The 23930-nt window shown below is 37.8% G+C and overlaps 1 protein-coding gene across 2 annotated transcripts in view; it reads left to right on the top strand.

Annotated features, from left to right (window-relative positions):
- Positions 1-23930, top strand: part of GRAMD1C (GRAM domain containing 1C) — a 91410-nt gene that overhangs the window by 36890 nt on the left and 30590 nt on the right. The window contains exons 6-8 of one of the 2 annotated variants that reach the window (XM_046001298.1): positions 1165-1245; positions 19967-20085; positions 22973-23102. In XM_046001298.1, coding sequence (XP_045857254.1) covers positions 1165-1245; positions 19967-20085; positions 22973-23102 — 330 coding nt within the window. Of the gene's footprint in view, positions 1-1164; positions 1246-15016; positions 15331-19966; positions 20086-22972; positions 23103-23930 lie in introns of those variants that run through there. The other variant, XM_046001297.1, reaches the window with a different exon arrangement.

Genomic DNA, 23930 nt, shown 5'->3' with positions numbered 1-23930 from the left:
CTGAGCTTTCTCATCCTTAAAAATAGCTACTCAATCATGAAAAGTCACTAACTATGGGGTCGGAAGGATGATACACTGAGAGACTGTATTTAGTGCTGTCACTTGTCAGATTTTCTCATAAAGCCTATTTTAAAACGTGACTTTGCAAAATCAGTTAAATGCAGAGGAAGAGATGGGACTAAAAGCAAACCTAGAATTATAGATTGAAACATGCTATTTTTTTTCTATGGCATTCAAAGCAAAGTTAAGTTTTAACATGGGTGTTTTACATCTATAATTAGTAGAAATTAAGCATTTCTGGATTTTTTTTAGAAGACTATGAAAGATATGATTTGAAATTAAGATCCTTAAAATAAATTGATCTCTGAAATCCACTTGAATTTTTGAAAGATTTATTCATTTATTTATTTTTAGAGAGGAAGTGTGTGCACGAGTAGGGGGAGGGGCAGAGAGAGAATCTATTAAGATTCTCCCTACTGAGCATGGAGCCCATGACTCCTAAGATCTTAATCTGAGCCAAAACCAAGAGTCACTCATTTAACTGACTGAGACACTTAGGGGCCCCCACTTGTATTTTTTTTTTTAATGCTTTTTGTATACTTGGCTCATATGGGCACCAAATCATGCCTCTTTGGAAAGTTCAGAATAAAAAAAATTTTAAACTTTTTCATAAGTTTTTAAGATTATTGTAATAAATTATGTGTATATAAATATTTACCTATTTCAAGCTCCTTTTCTGAGTAAATATTGATAAAATTGTATTTCCTGTTAAAGTTTTTAAAATTTTTATTTATTTTATTAGAGAGAGCATGTGCCTGTATGAGGGGTGCAGAGGGAGAAGGTGAGACTCTAAGCAGACTCCATGCTGAGCATGGAGCCCAATGTGGGGTTCTATCTCAGGACCCTGAGATCAGACTTAACAGACTGAGCCACGCACATGCCCCTATAAGATAGTTTTTAAAGACACCTTGTTCAAGCTCCAGTTACCTATTTTTATTCTATTGTAGCAAAGAGTGAAACAAAAATAATATATGAAATAGGGAATGGTGTCCTACTAGTTTGCTTTAATCATAGCAGGTGCCAACAGATCTTCATAAGAGATACTGTCCCCCACCCCCACTTTGTTTAATGACACTGAAATTATCTCACCATTTTTCTTTGCAGTTTTTCTTTACATCTTTTGGTGCCAGAGATAGAAGTTACCTCAGTATCTTTAGGTTGTGGCAGAATGTACTATTAGACAAGGTAAGTGTTCATACCAGAGGCAGGTGCTTCTTATAATAGCAACCTCCCATTGTGTACCTCCACAGTGTTTGCGAGTTGAATTTTTCTAGAGTTTTATTTTTCTGGAGTTAATTTGACTAAACTATTCAAATTCCAAGATGAAACACGAAGCAAAACAGAATCCATAGTTATGTTAAGATGTTAATTTTACAGTAAGTCTCCCTTTTATCTTCAGGGAATATGGTCCAAGACCCACAGTGGGTGTCTGAAATTGCACATAATACTGAACTCAATATATATGCTATGTTTTTCCTATACATCCATACCTATGATAATATTTCACTTATAAATGAGGCACAGTAATAGATTCATAAAAATAACTAATAATAAAATAGAATAATTATAATAATATACCATAATAAAACATGTGAACGTGGTATCTTTCTCTCTCTCAAGATATCTTATTGTACTGTACATATCTTCTTCTTGTGATGATATGAGGTGATGAAATGACTGCATGATGCAATGAAGTGGTGAATGACAGGCATTGTGATGTATTGTTAGACTACTACTGACATTCTGATGATGTGTCAGAAGGAGGACAATCTGCTTCCTGACTGTGGTTGACTGTGGGAACTGAAAGGGGGGAAAGTGAACCTGTGGATAGGGGGACTACTGCAATCCCCAGGGTAACCATCAAGAAAATAACTTTAAAAATATGGTAAAAAAAAAAAAATCAAGGGAATTAAAATGGTACACTAGAACTATCTGTTTAACATATATGAAGGCAGTAATGGAGGAATAGAGGGACAAAAAGACATAAGATACATAGAAAACAAATAACAAAATGGCAGATATTATATTTAAATCATTAAACATAGATTAAGCACTTCAATCAGAAGGCAGAAGTAGGCAGAAAGAATGCAAAAAAAAAAAAAAAAACCACACCATGCTCTGACTCTATGCTGTCTGTCTGAAACATGTTAAAGATACAAACAGATGGAAAAAAAGACACTATTATAAATAATAATCCAAAAAATAGCTGAAGTGACTGCAGTAGAATCAGACAAAATAGACTTTGAGATAAAAATAAAGACAAGGAATGATATTTTATCATAATAAAAGGATCAATCCATCTGGAATATATAACAATTATAAACTTACACAATAACAGAACCTGTGTGTGTGTGTGTGTGTGTGTGTGTGTGTGTATATATATATATCTCCCTAATAACAGAACCCTAAAATACACGAAACAGAACTAGCAGAATGAAAGGGCAAATAGATAATTTTATTAATATCTAATAATAGTTGGAGATTTCAATACCCCACTTTTAATGATGGATAGAACAACCACAGAGATCAACAAGGAGACAGAAGATTTAAACAAAGCTATAAACTAACTAGAACTAAAAGACATCTATGAGACACTCAAGGAGAATATACATCTTTCTCAAGTACACATGGAACACTGTCCTGACAGACCATATGCCAGGTCATAAAAGCAACCTTAATAAATGCAAGAGGATTGAAATAATACAATGGACTGTACAGTGAATTAAATTAAAAGTCAATAACAGAAATTGGCAATTCATAAAAAGTGGATATTAAACAAAACATTCCTAAATAACCAATGAGTGAAAGAAGAAATCACAAGAGAAATTAGAACATACTTCAAGTTAAGTGAAAACAAAAACATAACATACCAAAACTCATGAGGTACAGTTAAAGCAATGAATAGAGAAGATTTTATAACTATAAATATCCATATTTAAAAAAGGATTGCTCTCAGGGTGCCTGGCGGCTCAGTTGTTAAGCATCTGCCTTCAGCTCAGGTCATGATCCCAGGGCCCTGGGATCGAGCCTTGCATTGGGCTTCCTGCTCATCAGGAAGCCTGCTTCTCTCTCTCCCATTCCCCCTCCTTGTGTTCCCTCTCTTGCTGTGTCTCTCTGACAAATTTAAAAAAAAAAGAAAAAAATCAATAACCTAACTTTCCACCTTAAGAAATTAGGGCAAAGAAAACAAACTAAAGACCAACAGAAACGAGGAAATGTTAAAGACTAGAACTGAATGAATGAAATAGAGAATAGAAAAACAGACAATCAACAGAATGAAAAGTTCTTTCTTTGAAAAAATCAGTGAAGTTTAACTAGACTGACCAAGAAAAAAGATTAAAATTATTACATTCAGAAGTGAAACTGATAACATTACTACTGACCTTACAAAATGAAAAGGGTTCATACTATGGACAATTTTATGCCAACAAATTAGTTAGCCTAAGTGAAATGGACATTTGTGACTAGAAAGTCATAAATCATTGCAACTGACTCAAGTAGTAATAAAAAATCCTAATAAACCTATAACACGGAAAGAGATTGAATTAGCAGTAAAAAAAAAATCTACCCACAAAGAAAAGCTCAGGCCCAGATGGCTTCAATGGTAAATTCTGCCAAATGTTTACAGTAGAATTAACATCAGCCCTTCATAAAGTATTTCAAAAAATAGAGGAGGAGAGAATACTTCACAACTCAGTCCAAGAGGCCAGTATTACTTTCATAACCAAGTCCAGACAAAGAACTTGCCAAGAAACCTACATTTTGTCTATGAATATAGACATAAAAATCCTCAACAAAACCAAAGTAATTTAGTGAAACAAATCCAGCAACATATGAAAACAATTATAAAACAATTAAATGCCATGACTAGGTAGGATTTATACAAGGTTGACTGAACATATGAAAATCATTCATTGGGGGTGCCTGGGTGGCTCAGTGGGTTAAGCCTCTGCCTTCACCTTGGGTCATGATCTCAGGGTCCTGGGATCGAGCCCCGCATCGGGCTTTCTGCTCAACAGGGAGCCTGTCCCCCCCCCCCCTCCCGCCTGCCTCTCTGCCTACTTGTGATCTCTCTGTCAAATAAATAGATACAATCTTTTTAAAAAAAAGAAGAAAATCATTCAATGTAATACACTGTATTAGTAGAATAAAGGACAAAACCCACATGATCATCACAGTCAAAAAAGAAAAAAAAAGGGACAATTTCCAACATAAAGAAAAACAAAACCAAAACTAAAGTAGGACTAGTGGGGAATTTCTTCGACTTGATAAAGCTTACAGCTAACATACTTAATGGCAAGAGACTAATGCTTCCCCACCTTAGGTCGGGAACAAGATAAGAATGTCCTTTCTTGCCATTTCTATTCAACATTGTATTGAAGGTTCTGACTTAAATAGGGAAGGGAAAATAGGCAAGAAAAAGAAGTAAAAGACATTCAGATTAAAAATGAAGAAATAAAACTATATTCACTGACAGATGATATGGTTTTGTATTTGTAAAATTCTAAGGAAGTCATTAGAAACCCATTAGAACTAATAAGTTCAGGAAATTGCAGAATATACGATCAAAATACAAAAACCAATTATATTTTATATACTCACAGTGAACAATCCCAAAATTAAAAAAATAATTCACTTATAATAATATCAAAAAGAATAAAATACTTGGGAATAAATTTAACAAAAGAACCTTAAGATGAACACTGAAAGTTAATATTGTTAAAAGAAACTGAAGAAGACAAGTGAAAAAAATCTCATGCTCATGGATCAGAAGACTTGATACAGTTAAGATGGCAATATTCCCTAGGCTGATCTGCAGATTCAGTGCAATCCCTATCAAAATCCCAACTGGCATTTGTTTTTGGTTTTTTTTTTTGTCTGTTTTTTTAATTGAAAAGCAGATCCTAAAATTCATATGAAATGCAAGGTACCCAGAATAGTCAAAACAGTCTTGAAAAGGAAGAACAAAATTGGATTAATTAGTCTATTAGGGCTGCCATAACAAAATGCTACAGACCTAGCAGCTTAAACAACATAAATCTATTTTCTCACGCTTCTGGAAGCTGGATGTCCCAGATCATGGAATAGGCGAGGTGAATTTCTGGTGAGACCCATCTCATTGGCTTGCAGCCTTCTCATTGTGTCCTCACGTGGCTTTCCCTCTATTCATGCACACTCTTGGTGCCTCTTCTTCTTATATGAATACCAGTCCTATTAGGGTAGGGCTCCACCCTCACAACTCTGTCTTAGCTGGGGCTGCAATAACAAAATGCTGTAGACAGGGTGGCTGAAAAGACAGAAATTTATTTCCTCATAGTTCTAGAGGCTAGAAGTCTGAGATTGGGATGACAGCTTTGGTGGGGTTCTGGTGAGAACACTTCCTGGCCTTCTCATTGTGTTCTGACACGCTGGGAAGGAAAGAGAGAGCCAGAGCCAGAGCCAGAGCCGGAGCCAGAGCCAGAGCCAGAGCCAGAGCCAGAGCCAGAGCCAGAGCCAGAGCAAGCTTCCTATAAGGGCACTAATCCCATCATGAGAGTCCCACCCTCATTTACCTCATCTAAACCTCATTATCTTCCAGAGGCCCTACTCCAAATACCATCGTGTTGGGAGTTCGGGTTTCAACATGAATTTTGAGGGGAAACAATTCAGTCCATAGCAATCTCATTAACCTTAACTTTCTCCTTAAGGTCCCTACCTCCAAATTAGTCACGTTGGGGGCTTAGGGCATTACATATCAATTTTAGGGGAATGCAATTCAGTCTGTACCATTGGAGGACTTGCACTTTTTGTTTTGATGTTTACTACAAAGCTGCAATAATGAAGGCAGTAGGTTTACTGATGTAGGCCTAGACATATACGTTAATGAAATAGAATTGAGAGTCCAGAAATACAATCTTACACTTATCGGCCCTAATTTGATTTTTGACAAAGGTGCCAAAACAGTTACACAGGGAAAGAAGCCTTTTCACCAAATGGTACTGGAATAACTAAATGATCCATACAATTTGAACCAAATGAATCAAATGAATTTTGATTCCTACTTCAGGCCATATGCAAATGTTAAATCAAAATGGATCACAGACCTAAAGGTATGATCTTAAAGTATAAAACTTTCAGAAGAAACTGTAGCAATAAATCTTCATGACTTTTGGATTAGACAGTTGTTTCTTAGATATGACACCAAAAGCTCAAGTGACAAAAGAAAAAAATAGATAAATTGGATTTCATCAAAATTAAAAACTTTTATGCTTGAAGGTGTCCATCAAGGACGTGAAAAGACAACACATTGGATTAGGAGAAAGTATTTGCAAGTTATATATCTGATCAGGCATTTATATCCAGAACATAATCAAGAACTCTTACAACTCAAGAAAAAGACAAATAGCCCATTAAGAAAATGCACAAAGGGGGAGCCTGGGTGGCTCAGTGGGTTAAAGCCTCTGCCTTCAGCTCAGGTCATGATCCCAGGGTCCTGGGATCGAGCCCCGCGTCGGGCTCTCTGCTCCGCAGGGAGCCTGCTTCCTCCTCTCTCTCTGCCTGCCTCTCTGCCTAGTTGTGATTTCTCTCTGCCAAATAAATAAAATATTTAAAAAAAAAAAAAAAGAAAATGCACAAAGGATTAAAATAGTCATTTCTCCAAAGAGGATATACAAATGGCCAATAAGTGCAGGCAAAGATGTGCAATGTCCTCAGCTACTGGGGAAACATAAAACCACAATGAGATACCACTTCACAACCCCTGGGATGGCTGAAACAGACATTAACAAATGTTGAGGATATGGAGTAATGAAATCTCTCATACATTCTGGTGGGGTTGTAAAATTATGAAAACTTTGAAGAATAGTTTGGCAGTTTCTCAAAATGTTAAACATAGTTACTGCATGACGCAGCAATTCCATTCCTAGGTTTTTATGCAAGAGAATTGAAAGTGTGTGCTCACACAGATACTTGCACTTGAAGGTTCTTAGCATTACTCATAAAGCCAAAAAGTGGAAACATCCTAAATGCTCATCAGCTGATGAATGGTGAGAAAAATGTATATTCACACATGGAATACTATTCATCAATAAAAAGGAATAAAGTACCAATACATGTTACAACATAGATGAACCTTGAAGCATTATCGTATGTGAAAAAAGCCCGTCCCCAAAGAACATATACTGTATAATTCTGCTTTTATGAAATGTCCAGAATAGGCAAATTCACAGAAGTAGAAAGTGAATTTGTTTCAAGGAGGAGGGAGGAATGAAAAGTTGACTGCTAATGGATTTGGGTAACTTTGGGTGGATGAAATGTTCTAAAAGTTGTGATAGTTGTACAGCTCAGGATATGCGAAAAAATTCTGAATTGTACACTTAAAGTGAGTTTTGTGGCATGTGATTTATAGTTCAATAAATCTGTTTTTTTAAAAAAAATGGCTTGGAGGGTGGAGTAGAGATTTCCAGCTGAAAAGAAAGTTTCCTTTGCTGCTGGAGCTCAAATACCGAAGGCCAGAACTCTATCTCCTCTCTTCCCGACTCTCCAGCTAAGCCCCTCACTGGAGTGGACAAATTGTGGCCTCCTTGGCTCTTAGGGTTGAATGTTTTTCCAACTTTGGGGCGGCTGCTGTCGTTAGGGACTTCCAAACAGTGCCCCACTGGGATGCTTTCACTTCCCGGAGTGCTGGGGATAGGAAGTGGCCTCTAAGTCCCCAAACAGAGGGTGAGGTGGGGTGGGAGTGGGGGAGTTTCCCAAGCCCAGACCCTCCTCCCTCCTCAAGGGACTAGAAAGGTTGTCCCACTCTCCTGAGTCTTTCTTGGCTTTTGGGCATCCTGGCTCCTTGGAGCCCCATGGCCATGGTCCTGGACAGGGTGATGCTTAAGGGCGGCGGGCCTCAGAGTGAGGGGTCTGATGGCCCGCAGCAGCCACTGGCAAGAGTATGAAGTGGCTGCATTAAGACTTGCTGCTCTACCGCTCTGAGCTGCCCTTTCCAGGTTGTGCTGCAGGAAGCCTCTTTCCTGGCTTAGGCCCACCATGTTCAGATGCATTGCCGCAGTTACAGTGGGCTGCTCTTAATGGCGTAGGGTGAAAACTCCAGTGTTGCCCTCGGGAGCTGGCTAGTGCTACTCTCCAGTGCCAAGGTTTTTGAGTGCACTGGAAATCCCCCAGGTGCGTTTCCCTCATTCTAATAAGGAGCCAAAGACTACTACTGCATTTAGTTATGCACCTGATCTGAGTGTCCTCCCGAGGTCCAATTTGTGCTTATCACAGGTGAGAAAGTTGTGATACATCCTTATGAAAACAAATAACTCCAGGGAAGTGATAAAGTTCAGGTTTACAGATGAGCCAAGGAAGAAACTGAGATCTGAATTTTAATGAAAAAATTGAATAAGTTCTTTGGCTTTTAAAAAAGATTTTATTTATTTATTTGAGAGAGAAAGAGAGTGAGCATGAGAGAGAGCATGAACAGGGGGAGGGGCAGGGGGAGAGGGAGAAACAGGCTTCCTTGCTGAGCAGGGAGCCTGATGTGGGGCTGGATGTGGGGCTGGATCCCAGGACCCTGGGACCATGATTAGAGCAAAGGCAGATGTTAACCTACTGAGACACCCAGGTGCCCCATCCTTCTAGTTTTTTAAAGTGATAAAGCCCATTGGTTAGATTTCTTGATCTTTTGTAATACTATTTTTTTTAAAGATTTTATTTATTTGACAGAGATCACAAGTAGGCAGAGAGGCAGGCAGAGAGAGAGAGGAAGGGAAGCAGGCTACCTGCTGAGCAGAGAGCCCTGTTCGGGGCTTGATCCCAGGATCCTGAGATCCTGACCTGAGCCGAAGGCAAAGGCTTTAACACACTGAGCCACCCAGGCGCCCCGATCTTTTGTAATACTATTTCTAAAAAAAAAAGCAAAATCCATAAAATACACAATGTAACTACAGAGTTCTATAAAACAACACAAGTCTTTTCAATAATGTCATGTTTATTAAAAATATTTTAAGAGACTTTAAGTTCAGAATATTATATTCATATTTACTTGTAATTAGGAATCTGAGAGTAAGAGTAAATATGTCGACTTAGCTTACTTTTTACATGAGAAAGCCTTAAAGCACATTAATCTAGAAAAAAGATGAAGGTAAATACAACAAAATGATTTTAAAATCACGTGTATCTGTGTGTGTGTGTGTGTTTTGTATGTTTTGTTGATTTCTCCAATAAAATAAAATCCACATAAAGGGAAAAAAAAATGGAGACAAATATGGTTCCTTGAGAAAGAATGCTTTTAAAAGTACATTTCCCCCCCCAGGGTGCCTAGGTGGCTTAGTCCGTTAAGTGTCTGCCTTTGGCTCACGTCATGGTCCCCAGGTCCTAGGAACAAAACCTGATTGGGGTTCCCTGCTCAGCATGGAGTCTGCTTCTCACTCTCCCTCTGCCCTTCCCCCTCATGTCCTCTCTCTCTCAAATGAATAAATAAAATCTTTTTTTAAAAAATAAAAGTACATTTTTTTCATTCATGGTTTTCTCTGATGCATTGCTTCAGAAAGAACAGTTTATTTCAGATATTTGATTTAGTTTAACATAAATCCTCAACATTTCAACATGTGTTTAAACTGTCACTATGCTTATTTGTGCAGTAATATAATGCACGTCAGTTTAGTTCACAGCCTTTGAGCTTAGCACCCTTTTTCTTGACAGCACATTGAGTATCTGGGATTTGTGCGGCCAAAAGACAGTGGCAGCTCCATTCTTCCATACAAATTATCAAATAGTTTCTGTCTTTTGTAAATAACTGTGCAACCATGGTTTAAGGTAAGACTCTAGGCCCCTCCCACCCTCAGCTATTTCGTTTAAAGCTCATACCCCTTCCATGCTCTATATCAGATCCCAACAATCTTGCCACCTGTTTTTATATGGCCCACAAAGTGGGATATGGCTTTACATTTTTATTTTATTTTATTTATTATTTATTTTCTTTTTAGGGGAATGAGGGGCAGAGGGAGAAGGAAAGAAAGAATCTTAAGCAGGCTCCATGCCCAGCACGAGGATGAATGTGATCTCACGACCCTGAGATCATGACCTGAGCCGAAATTAAGAGTTGCACACTTAATGGACTGACCATCCAGGGCCCCTAGTTTTACGTTTTTAAACAAACAAAAAAAGGAATAATATTTTATGACAGAAGAATATTTCATGACAATTCAAATTTCACTGTTCATTAATAAAATTTTATCAAAACAGCCGTGCTCGTTTGTTTATGTATTATTTGGCTGCTTTCACACTGCAGCGGCAGAGCTGAGTAGTTGCAGTGGAGACCGAATGGTCCACAAGGCCCAAACTATTTGCTATATAGCCTTTCACAGAAAGTTTTTGACCTCAGAACAACATTACAGCCAAATTTATCTTTCTAAAAAATGCATACCTACTAATATTAGCTTCCTGCTTAATACCCATTTCTCTTGGAATAAAAATGTACGATTTTTTATAGGGACCCTATGATCTGACAGTAGCCCACAACTCTGGCTTCATCTCAGTACATCTTCCTTGTTCTTAAGTGTTCTGCCTTTTTGTTTTGTTTTGTTTTGTTTTTTTTCCTGCACGAGATCTTCAGACTCAGTCTTTATGCCTGCCTCTTTCCCACCCCTCAGTCTGAAGTGATACTCATTAATAAAACTAAGTCGAAGTCAGGTCCATTCCTTCACCTTCCTATAACATCTTGTGCTTTTCCTTTGTAACATTCATTACACTTATAATTCTTTGTTCTATTTCTATTCTCCTCATTTGAGTATAAACATCTTGAAGATAAGGACCATGTCTGTCTTGCTCATTGTTTTATGTCCAGTGACAAATGCAGTATTTACTGTGTAGCTGGTTTGGCATACATCTTGATTTACTCACTGTCTTCTGGCACTCTGGCCATAGTGCCCTTTATTCTCAAAAGTGGACCATAAGTTAAAGGGTTGTATTATAAATAGATGACACTCAATAAATACTTTTTGACTCAATTTAGTAAAACCTCAATGATTTAGACTCCTGATAATCATTACATTTAGGTAACAATACTTCACTTCTCTGCTCAAGGAAAAGGCAAATCATGGGAAGAAAACACATGCTTTTAATTACAGAAAGAGCTTTCAAGGTATGCCCTAAATTGAATGTTCATTTGACTCAATTTCTTTTTTTTTTTTTTTTTTAATATTTTATTTATTTATTTGACAGAGAGAGAGGTCACAAGCAGGCAGAGAGGCAGGCAGAGAGAGAGGGAGAAACAGGCTCGCCACTGAGCAGAGAGCCCGATGCGGGGCTCGATCCCAGGACCCTGAGATCATGACCTGAGCCGAAGGCAGAGGCTTAAACCACTGAGCCACCCAGGCGCCCCTGACTCAATTTCTTAAATCTCTGCGTTTCGTGAGAACAAATGATTACCTTGAAACTCTAAAGAATCCTCAATTGCCAAACGAGTGCTATTTTCTGTGTACTTGAATTATTACAAAAACAAGTTGTAGGGACATCAGGGTGGCTCAGTTTGTTAAGCGTCTGCCTTCCGCTCAGGTCATGATCCTGGGGTCCTGGGATCAAGCCCTGCATCAGGCTCCTTGCTCAGGAGGGAGCCTGCATCTCCCTCTGCCTGTCCCTCCCATGGCTTGTGCACACTCTCTCTCTCTGACAAATAAATAAAATCCTTAAAAAAAAAAAAAAGAGAAAACAAGATGTATATATAAGGTTATTACTTTTAACAGGTTTGAAACTTTTGTTAAAAGCTCAAATCTTAATTTTGATCCTTTCATGTTCCTAGTGATATAATATTATTGGATTTAGGATTATTGATACAATACAGGCAGGATGAAAATGTTCTTTCAGTGAGATAATAATGGTCTCTCTTGCCAGTACATAGGGGCTTCTATGAAGCTAGCTCTTGATGCAAATTTAAGAGTACATTTGAGAGTGATTATTATTTTTTTTTTTTTCTTGAGAGAGATTGAGAGTGAGTGCTAGTGGGCAGAGGGGCAGAGGGAGAGGGAGAGAGAGACCACCACACTGGCTCCATATTCAGAATGGAGTGTGAAGTGGGACTCAGTCTCACAACTCTGAGATCAAGACCTGAGTCAAAATCCAAAGTTGGACCTTGAATAAGCCACCCAGGTGCCCTTGAGAGAGTGATGAAAGAGTGATTATTTAAATCCAGGGCCTCTAAGGGCAGAAATCTGTAATGTTTAAAATTCTAAATGAGACAGAATGGCTTTCAGACTTACTCCCTAAGGGCAGAAGGAGGTACATGTGTCAGAATTAGGGATGAGGTGACAAGAGGTGCTCTTCAGATGTATACAGACCCCTCCCTCTCCAAATTATGGTATCTGTCATTCTAGCTTCTATTTTGGGAATTGCTAATAGGAGAATGACAAAAGGGTATCCTGTTCTTCAGGGGTGTTGGGGGAAAATGGGTTTAAAACAGTTGATTGATTGTGTTAGTAATATTAAGAAGGAATATGTCAGTCTGAAGGGGGTTTGGCTGGACTTAGGCCAAGAACTTAGGAGTTAGGACTGAAAAATAAGAGTCACAGAGGCAGACTGTGATCACTAGACAATGTACAGAGATGAATCATCAGGCCACACCAACATCACAATTGGTCCTTGAAAACTGCCCACCTTTGCTCTGATTCCATGCTTATCATGCAAGTTTCTGATTACTAATACCTGGCTGCCAAGGTGTTGAGGCACCCTGTGTGGCAGAAGGAAAGACTTCGGATGATTAGAAAGGCCTGCTCCCCTATTGTCCGTGAGCCTATTTGCCACTGAGTGAGTATATGCCCTCTGTGAGTGTGGCTTGTTAATGTCAGCCACTCTGAGTGCAGCTTCAGGGTGCCGACAGTGCTGAGGCCGTTCTCCAAAAAGTGGTCAGTCGATGAAGTTAAGGTCAAATTCTGAGACCTTTTGGAAGAGTGTCATCCATCCTTCTGTAGACTCCTCGGCCTTATCAAATCCCCTTACTTTTTCTTGGGCTTCTCCTCAGTGATCACTTCTTTGGGAATTACTTGGAAATCTAGAAGTTTTATAGTAGTGCTATAAATCTAGTAAGTGCAACATTCAAGCCTACCTGGAAAAAATAAATGTAAAATTGCTAACTATTTTAGTCACATATTCTATAAAGTAGCCTGGTAATGGGGAAGTATTTGTATTCTTATGTTGTTCCCTCTTGTTTACCTTTTTGATTAGTAGAACTCCTCCACCTCTTTTCCCTTGGTCATTGAAGTGTATGTGTCCTTCTGCCTGGTCCCCCAAGCCAGAAACCTGGAGGTATCCTTGTTTCTTACCTCTTCTTTTCCAGCCATGTCGTGTTTTTCATGAAGGCCCTCATCATTTCTAGCTTGAACCATTACAGTATTCTAATGATCTCTTTTTAACACTGTAATCTGTCCTTTAGATTGTTACCACAGTGATGATAATGGTTTTAAAAGTGTGTCTCTCAAAAACACAGTTTTGAACTTTTTACTTTTCTATGTGAAATTAGTAGGTGGCTTATTATATTTTAACAGTGTAAACCCCATATTCCTTAGCATTGCTTACAAGGCTCCTCATGCCCTGGCTGCTTACCCCTTCCCCACTGACTCTTTCCTTCCCCCTTCCCCTTCTTTACCCCGACCAGTGCTAGTCATATTGAACTGATTTTCCTGGCACACTTGTACTTGCCATGTATGTGCTCCTTGTACTTGTTCTGTCAGCAACATTCCACACTGCGATATGTTTCCTCCATTCTGAGCACCTTCTTCCCTTGATTTCCATGACATCATTCCTTCTGGACTTTCCTCTTACCTCCCTGGTATTTCCTTCATTCTTTCTTGCTGGTGACTCCTCTACTCAGCTTTTGTGCACCAGGCTTCTTGTGGCTTGGTGGGGGAAAGGTCAGGTCCTGTTTTCCCCCTTACGCCTCCTAAATTTACTGTATATTCATGGTTTACTCTAGGGATTTTTTATATTTAGCAAAGGTATATAAAATCATTTCCAGTATAGCTAATCTATATTTTTCTCATAGTAATTTGGTTACCATCGTAGGGTAAGGATATCTATCCACAGTTTCAGCCTTTGAGAACTACCATATCAAGTCAAAAGCACTAATTTTTAGACAGTGGACTCTAGCCCCCAGGTGTGTTCTCTACAGGTTGGAGTAGTATTCTCCAGTGTCGCTCTGATCCTTCATTCTGCTATTGCATAAAATTATTAGATTTTAGCAACCCCCCAAAAGGATATCCTTGCAGTTCACTGAGTAACACTTGATGTTGTCTATATATCTTACTAAATTAAACAGAATAACTAGGTAGAAATTGGGGCAAGGTGTGATTTTTCATTTAGAAGAAAATTTTTCTTCGGAGAAATAAATTGAAATTGGTAGATGAGACTCTCAGTAGTGTTCATTACAGTCCAGGTCCCTGCCAGGAAATTATTCTGAAGAAAGTAAAAAATATTTTTAAAGGAAAGAACTATTGAGTATAGAAGATGTAAACTTTACAGTGATGAAAGATGTGCTGAGTGCTTATTGTAATTGCTCAACCTGAATAGCTTGCTCTTCCTGCTGTTTCCTGGCATTCCATTTATAATATTCAAGAAGTAATCTTTGAAAGTTGTAAAGGGTTAATGCACAAGTCTGCTGGAACTGCTACATCAATACTGAAGAAGCGGCATGTGAAGAAGTAATAAAGAGACATTGCCCGAGTTGAATGGAACGTGTTAGCATGGAGAAAAAATTTAACCCCTAATATGTTTAATCTCTAAAATGAGATTGGAATAATATTGCGATAGGCATCTTACATAATTGAGCACAAGCAGATATTTTCATTGGCATTTTATTGTTTCTAATCTTGCGTGGAACCGAAGAAATTGAGATCTGTCCCTTTAATAAAACCCTGTTTACCTGGCCTCTTCTAGTGGGAGTGGCTTAGGAACCTGTAGAGTGAGGTGTAACTACCACTTCTGCATTCTGACCTGCAACCTTGGAAAGAGTGCTAGTACTACAGACCAGGAAGTGACAAATAATGTGCTTTAAACTCAATAGAACGTGTCTTTCTTAAGGAGAAGCCTCTCATAACAAAAATGAGAAGATTGAAGCAGTGATTTCACGTAGTTGTCATTAAGTATTTGGAACTCTGCTGCAGGTAAAGACGGCAGAATACTTAGAATACAAAGCTTTCTGGGCCAGAAATTGATCTTCTGACTTGAGTCTTATCTGATTGCTACTTGGTTCATCTTTATTTTGTTAAAGTACACTCTGCCGGCTGAACCCAGGAGACCCTCCATTGTTTGCAGGTAGGTGGTCTGCCTTTGTTTAAAATTTAGATTGTTTTTTTGAAACAACCTAATTCAGAGAATTATTATTATTCACAGAATTATGAATATCAGTCTGGGTATATGTTTTAATGTTTAAATATTCAGCATGACTACAAATAACCTCATTTTTTGTGACTTCTGACCAGCTTTGTAGAAAAAGTTTTTTTATTTCTTATTTTTAATTTTTTTTAAGATTTGTTTAAAAGATTTTATTTATTTATTTGTCAGAGAGAGAGCACAAGCAGGCAGAGTGGCAGGCAGAGAGGGAAGCAGGCTCCCCGCTGGACAAGGAGTCCAATGGGGGACTTGATCCCAGGACTGTGGGATCATGACCTGAGCCGAAGGCAGCAGCTTAACCAACTGAGCTGCCCCGGCGTCCCTAGAAAAAGTTACTTTTTCTTGTTACTAATTTAACAAATTAGCAGATCTGTAAGATGGTGAATTTAAGATTGTTAAAAAAAAAAGATGGTTAACTAAGTGAATTCTATTTTGTTTTCCATTAATTTATATATATGTACATACTTTATACATTTATATAAAATACTATGTATATACTTTTATATTTTTATTTTGTATATAAAAATACACTTTATATATAAGTTCATATATATATATAAGCTAATAGATTCAAAAAAAGTTTATTACCGTATTTACTGTTAACTTCCTGATAGTATTTGATAATATATTTTAAAATTGCATTTTTGTTGTTACTATTTTACGGCTACCTTTCATGTCTTTCACTCTTGGAAAGCTGTCTGAATATTTATCATTAGTTTATCTCCTTCCTTTAGTCTGTTTGGAATACTTGGATATTTATTATTCCAGAGAAGTTTTTGTAAAAGGTTAATCTTCCATAAGTATATTGAAATTTTCTTGTTTCTCATTATAAAGTTAACCATCCATTTATGATACTAGAAGTATTTCAAAGGTAGTGTCTTTGAAAGATTGAGTTATTAGTATGAGCTAATTGCTGTTCATAAATGGCTTTTGTGGTGTGGAGGTCAGAAAAGAAATGTGTGGGGGTATCTTTAGGATGAAGGATAGTGGTTCCTTAACTTTCTCTGCTACTAGTGATCCTTTTTATTTTTTCTTTCAAGGACACTAATCTTCAAAAGACTTTGCCCACCAAACAAGTGTTGTATACTAAATAATAAAATGTTAGAACATTACTGTTTGTTAGACACACATTATTTACAATGAGAGTTTCTTATCAGCCTTAGATAACTCCTCTAGGCTAATGTAATTCAGACCCAGAGAGCCCTGACAATTACTTAGCTTGAATAACTTTATTGTAGGTAACTGTTTGGATATTTTTGATTTTTTAAAGTACTGATAATATTTGAATGTTCTTCAACTGCTCTTGTGGAAACCCAGAAGTCTGGGTATGGCAAATTGAAAACTGGTGGTCTAAAGTGTAGAAATTTTGTTCTTATCTCTTTGAGGTTCCATGAAATATAATGAAGGTCATCTAGTGTAACGTAACAAAGATTCCATAGCCACCAGACAGGGACAAGAAACGAGGAGGAAGAAAATAAAGAAGTGACAATTGTCAAGGGGAGTATCAGGGAGGAATTTAAGGCATATGTATGTTTTGGCCTCATTAAATCTCCCTGTCTTTATTTTCTGACTTCAAATCTGACTTAATTTTTTTGACTTAAGTTTTTTACTCCACTTAGGTGAATAAACTGTTAACTGACTTCTGAACAAGTATTACCTGGGACATCTGGATGGCTTAGTCAGTTAGGTGGCCAACTCTTGATTTTGGCTCAGGTCATGATCTCAGGGTCCTGGGATCAAGCCTTGCCTTGGGGAGGGGGAATCCATGCTCAGTAGGGAGTCTACTTGAGGATTCTCTCTTTCCCTTTCCCTATGCCTCTCCCCCCACCCACATGAGTGTGTGTGCTTGCTTTCTCTAAAAATAAATAAACCTAAAAAAGACCCAAAAAAACAAGCAAGCATTACCTATGTTCTTATGTATGCATTCTGTATTTGTATTTCCTCATTTTTCCATTTTCCCCATTCATGTCCTTCCTTCAGCTCTGCTGAAGACCCTTCTCCAGTGTGTAACCTTATCTAATACAAATATTACATGTAAACGCACAGTAATATTTCTTGCATTTAGACTTTTATAATATGTTGATTCTATCAGTACTTTAGTACTTAATAAATTATAGCCTGTCATATTTAATTTAAAAGTCTCCCATGTTTCTTCAACTATATTTAAGTTGTTTGAGAGCAAGGAGCTTAACTTATACATTATTTTTTATTATTATTATGTTCAATTAACCTATACAGTATGTCATTAGTTTTAGATGTAGTGTTCAATGACTCATTAGTTGTGTATAACACCCAGTGCTCATCACCACACGTGCCCTCCTTAATACCCATCACCTGTTTACCCTAATCCCCCACCCCCCTCCTTTTCTGTAACCCTCACTTTGGTTTCCAGAGTCCAAAGTCTCTCATGGTTTGTCTTCCTCTCTGATTTCTTCCCATTCAGTTTTCCTTCCTTTCTCCTGTGGTCCTCCATGCTATTCTTTATGTTCCACATATGAGTGAAACCATATGATAATTGTCTTTTTCGGGGCTTGACTTATTTCACTTAGCATAATCCCCTCCAGTTTCATCCATGTCGATGCAAATGATAGGAATCCATCCTTTCTGTGGTTGAGTAATATTCCATTGTATATATGAACCACACCTTCTTTATCCATTCATCTGTTGAAGGACCTCTCAGCTCCTTCCAGAGTTTGGCTATTGTGGACATTGCTGCTATGAACATTGGGGTACATGTGCCCCTCCTTTTCACTACATCTGTATCTTTGGGGTAAATACCTAGTAGTGCAATTGCTGAGTCATAGGGTAGCACTATTTTTAATGTCTTGAAGAACCTCCATACTGTTCTCCAGAGTGACTGTACCAGCTTGCATTCCCATCAACAGTGCAAGAGTGGTCCTTTTTCTCCACATCCTCACCAACATTTGTTTTTTTCGATCTTACTAATTTTTGCCCTTCTAACTGTTGTAAATAAATCTTTTTAAAAAATTGATTTATTTGAGAGAAAGTGTTGGTTAAGAGAATGAGTGAGGGGAGGGGCAGAGGGAGAAGCAGACTCCCTGTGGAGCAGGGAGCCCGATGTAGGACTCTATCCCAGGATCCTGGGATCACAACCTGAGCCAAAGGCAGACGCTTAACCAACTGAGCCACCCAGGCATCCTCATTGTGGTTTTGATTTGTATTTCCCTGATGGCTAGAGATGTTGAACATTTTTTCATGTGTCTGTTAGCCATTTGTATGTCTTCTTTGGAGAAGTGTCTGTTCATGTCTTCTGCCCATTTCTTGACTGGATTATTTGTGTTTGTGGGTGTTGAGTTTGAGAAATTCTTTATAGATCTTGGATACCAGCCCTTTATCTGTAATGTCACTTGCAGAGTATCTCCTCCTATTCTGTGGGTTTCCTCTTAGTTCTGTTGACTGTTTACTTTGCTGTGGAGAAGGCTTTTATCTTGATGAAATCCAAAAAGTCAATTTTTGCTTTCTTGTACTTTACTTTTGCCATCCTTAGCCATCTAGTATAGTGATACATGTTTGGTAGGTTCTAAATAAATATTTGTTGGATGAATGAGAGAGAGGAAGAATCTTGCTAACAGTTGCCTCAGATATTATGTTGCCTTCCTCTACCTTGCTTAATCATGTAATTAAATTATATTAGACCTAAAATATTTCTAAAAATCAGACCATTGGTTATCATACTATTATTGTTTTTGTTTTGCTATGTAATGCATGAGTTTCTGGTATTAGATGATTTTAACTCCAATATGATACCTACAAAGAAAGAACAAGTTGGATTTTGTTAAAAGTAAATCAGAGAAAGTATTCTGAATTCTAGCCTGTTGCCTTTTATATTTTAGGAAAATATAACTTAAAGTTTACTGATAGGTCAGGTTTGTTTTTTTTTTTTTTTTAAGATTTTATTTATTTATTTGGCAGAGCACAAGCAGGGGGAGCAGAGGCAGAGAGAGAGGGAGAGGGGAAGGAAAAGAAGGCTACCTGCTGAGCAAAGAGCCCAATTCGGGGCTGGATCCCAGGACCCTGGGATTATGACCTGAGCCAAAGGCAATGCTCAGCTGAGCTACCCAGGCACCCCTGATATATAAGGTTTTTAAAATGGTTGAAATATTAAGATACATTACAGATTAAGAGGATGATTCTGAATTGATGATTAGAACTCTGAGTGTTAATCCAGTGGTCACAGCAGAGGGGTTGGATTATAGAATTTAAATTTCAACTGGTGATTGCCTGATACTGTGAACAAACTATTCTACTAAAAGACCATTTTAAACACCTTACTTCCCATTTACAGTAGTTATTATATTACATACTTTAAAATCAGCATTTTATCAACTCCCACTATCAACCCTGTCAGATAAGTTTTGTTGACACATTTTTTTACAGATACAGAAAGCTGACATCTAGAAAGGTCAAATAACTACCAAAGTTACACATTTAGAATCTGCACAACAGATCATTTTGACTTCAGAATTCATGTTTTGAATCACTGTGTTATCCTAGCCTATCTTTTCCAATACTCAGTGTAATTTTTCTGTCCTTTTAGAGCTTGACCAGACAGGAATTCTGGCAGCTGCTCCAGCAGAACTATGGCAATGAGCTAGGCTTAAATGCTGAAGAGATGGAAAACTTGTCTCTATCGATTGAGGATAATGCACAGCCAAGGTAGAGCAAAATGTTTTGAAATTTCACGATTTATTAATCATGAATTCAAGCAGAATTATTTTAGACTTTACTAATTTAGAATTTCTATTAATTCATCCTTGGGTAGAATTTGCCTCTTTTTTCTTTATAGTGGAATGCAGTGAAAGGTGAGGATAGTGAGTAGTGCTAAATTGGTAAGCAAATACAGGACATATAAGGAAATGTCAATTTTGTAACTGTGTCATCTAGGATTTGCTTAAAGTGTGGTTTTAGTAAAGCTTTTTCTTAAGGATCTGGAGAAGTACCTAGTGACATCTCTGATCTTATAGATAACAATAAAATAAATTAGCTGGTAGATATTTTGAGGGATACAAAGATAATATGATGTTTCCTTACAAAAACCCTAGTGTGGTGTTTGACATGTAGTTGGTACTCAATAAATACTGAGTGCATTAATGAAAGGGACTGATGGTACTGTGGAGAATGTAAATAATTATAATACGAGGTTGAAAATAATAAAGCCCAAGAGCAGCAATAGATAATGTGATAAAGAAATTCAGAGATGAGAGAGATCATTTTTGACTGGTGGGTATTCACTGGGAAGAGTGGACATTTTTATTAACCTGTGCAAATAAAAGTACATTTTGTCCAATGGTAATTGAGGTCATAGCAATAAAAACAACTAGGGATAATACATTAAAATTCTATAGTAGACATTATAAGTGAAAGAAGCAAGTGAAAGGAGCAAGTCACCAAAGACCACATATTGTATGATTCCATTTATATGAGATGGAATCCAGAATGAGTAGAGCCGTAGGGACAGAAAGATTAGTAGTTGCCAGAGGCTGGGAGGAAGGGGGAATGGAGAGTGATTGCTAAAGGGTACAGGATTTCTTTTTGGGAATGTGAACATGTTCTAAAACTAGATAGTGGTGATCATGATTGTGCAACTCTGTAACCACTGTATTGTAACTTTAAATGGGTGAATTTTATGGTACGTGAATTATAACTTAATAAAACTCTTACTTAAACATTCTATAGCAAATAAATCTTAATATAGAAAGCTTTCAGAAGTCCACCATGTACACAATTTTTCCTTTATCTAAGTAGCCTTCTAGTTATGCTGATCCTCTTTATACCATTTCAGCTCAGCATCAATATTTTAGTCTTTTTTTAATGGGGTTGCACATGCATATTTTATTAGTTTTCTGTAAAGTTAAAAATTTCCATTGTACTACTCTTCTTGTAAAGTTTACTAGCCTCTCTTAGGTCTTGGAGCTGTGTCAAAAAACAATTGACCGGGCGCCTGGGTGGCTCAGTGGGTTGAAGCCTCTGCCTTCGGCTCAGGTCATGATCCCAGGGTCCTGGGATCGAGCCCCGCATTGGGCTCTCTGCTCAGCAGGGAGTCTCTTCCTCCTCTCTCTCTGCCTGCCTCTCTGCCTACTTATGATCTCTGTCTGTCAAATAAATAAATAAAATGCTTAAAAAAAAAACAATTGACATAATGCAGAGAGCCTTGGATTATGATGGAGAAGATCTGGGTTCTAGTCTGGACTTGGCCACCAAGTAGCTGCACAACCTCAAACCAATCTCCTCGTCTTTCTGATCCTCACTTTACTCATCTCTGAAATTAGGCAGTTCAACTCGATGAGCTCCTGCCAACTCGAGGAGTTTCTAGTCTTTAAAGAAGAAGAGAATGAATATTTTTGAGCAGATTCTTTATATCCTCTAAGGTCCAGCTTCTTGAAGTCACCAGAGAAGCTACTGTTGTCTTCTGGTGATTGAGTGCTTTCTCAGAGAACTTGCAGCCAGATCCCTTTCTTCCCACTTCCTGAAAGAAGTGTATCTGTCTCAAACCTTTATTTCCTCAGCTATTCCATCTTCGTCTTCATTTTCATTTTCTCCATCACTCTCCTCCTTTCTCCTTTCTGTATTTCTCCACAGTTCACTCCCATCCTTAAAATCCTCACATGCAGATACTCATTTGCTGGGCTAGTCTCCAAGGGGCCATTTTTCTTGATGGGTCCCCTCAGCCCTGCCATTCTGCCTGGCCAAGAGTGACTTGGTGGCAGACCTAAGTGTTATTTGGGTGGGGGAGAATAGGGGTGTTCCTCAGGATGACATGGCTGAAGATGTTAGGCTGCTACTCTATTTTAGAAGAGCTTTAAGTCTCTATGTAGCAAAGATTACATTGGAATAATTGCTTAGTAAGTTTGAGACCTAGACATTAGATCAGTTGTACTCCTTTTATGTTTCATAGATTTTCCTTTCTTTATGCTCTTCCATAAGAGAGGAAAAGTAGGTCTCAGCACATTTGTTAGAGTCACATTCCTAGGGCCATATGAAAGCTGTTCCTTAAACTTTATTCTTAGGAACGAGAAGAGCAAGAAGGTGGGCATGGACTGATTGATGGGGTCTGTACTAGGTATCAGGAGCTCCCCCTTCTGGGAGGGACTCACCACCTCAGCTGGAACTGAATCAGAAGGAAGGAGATCTGAAACTGCCTTCTGGAGTTGACTGGCATCCAACTCAGACATCTGCCCTGAACTTTTCAAAGCTTTGTGGTGAAATTGAAACAAGCTATAATATTTTAAATTTAAACTGAAATTTAAACAAGCTATAATATTCATTGTATTAACTGTTGTTACAGCCACTTGTACTTGGTTAATTTTTTAATGGTTTCTGAAATTTATAAAATCCCATGTGAGCATATTTTCAGAAATAAAGTCAATCTGCATGTGATTTAAGAAGATGGCCTTGTTATAAGTAGGGCTTATTTGGTACATTACAAAAACCCATTTGTTGTCAAAATGCTTTATAATAGCAAAGGACCTCAGTGGGGAGACTGAATCACTTATTTGTGTGGAATTGACCTTGATTATATTCTATAATGATGTGTTTCTTACAGAAGTCCAGGAAGAAGTAGCTTGGATGACTGTGGGGAGACAGATGAAAAACTTTCCAAGTCCGTCAGTTTTACCCGTGAATCAGTTAATCGGGTTTCAGAAGCAGAGTCAATTGATGGAAATCGACCAAAAGTTAGTGCATGATATCCCTTTTAAAATATATCTCATGCTGCCATGTGTTAATCATAATGCAAGATCAAATAAAAATATACTGTACAAAATGTTTAAAAATTTAAGATGTCAGAGTGCTCCTTTGTCTTAGGAGAAAGGTTTTTAAGTCTATAAGTAGCAGAGGTTATAAGGGAATAATGTGTGGTTTTGTTCAGAGCTGGATATGGTGCAGAACTACTAGACAGTTTCCTGAGCATTAGTCTCTAAGGGGGATAGATGTCATTAAAAATATAATAAGGTAGAGGAATTCGTAGTTAGCAGATTTTTCAGATTAAGTGGTAGGAAAAATCTCTTTTGAAAGGGAAGATGAGAACCCTGTGCCACATGCTTGAGTAACAGGAGGTGCTTCTTAAGCTGACTATGAAAGCAGACACATCAGGTTAATTCATGTTACTTAGTTTCTTCTTTTATTTTTTTCAAGTATCATTATAAGCCCATTGCCTTTTTTTTAAATTTCAATGAGTTTCTATCATTGTAGTCATTATTTATTTTTTTAATAAAAAATGTGTCTCCTCTGCCAATGGGAGCCCCTTCAGGTTGACTGCTTTTTTTTTTTTTTTTTTTTAAGATTTTATTTATTTGACACATAGAGAGAGATCACAAATAGGCAGAGAGGCAGGCAGTGGGCCGGGGGAGCAGGCTCCCCGCTGAGCAGAGAACCCAATGTGAGTCTCGATCCCAGGACCCTGAGATCATGACCTGAGCTGAAGACAGAAGCTTGACCCACTGAGCCACACAGGTGCCCCTGCTTTGTTTTTTTTTTTTTTTTTTTTTCAAATGATCAGTAAT

Source organism: Meles meles, chromosome 4 (assembly GCF_922984935.1).
Source record: "Meles meles chromosome 4, mMelMel3.1 paternal haplotype, whole genome shotgun sequence".
Lineage (NCBI taxonomy): Eukaryota > Metazoa > Chordata > Mammalia > Carnivora > Mustelidae > Meles > Meles meles.
The sequence above is the reverse complement of the archived record's forward strand: the minus strand, read 5'-3'. Positions and strand labels throughout refer to the sequence as shown.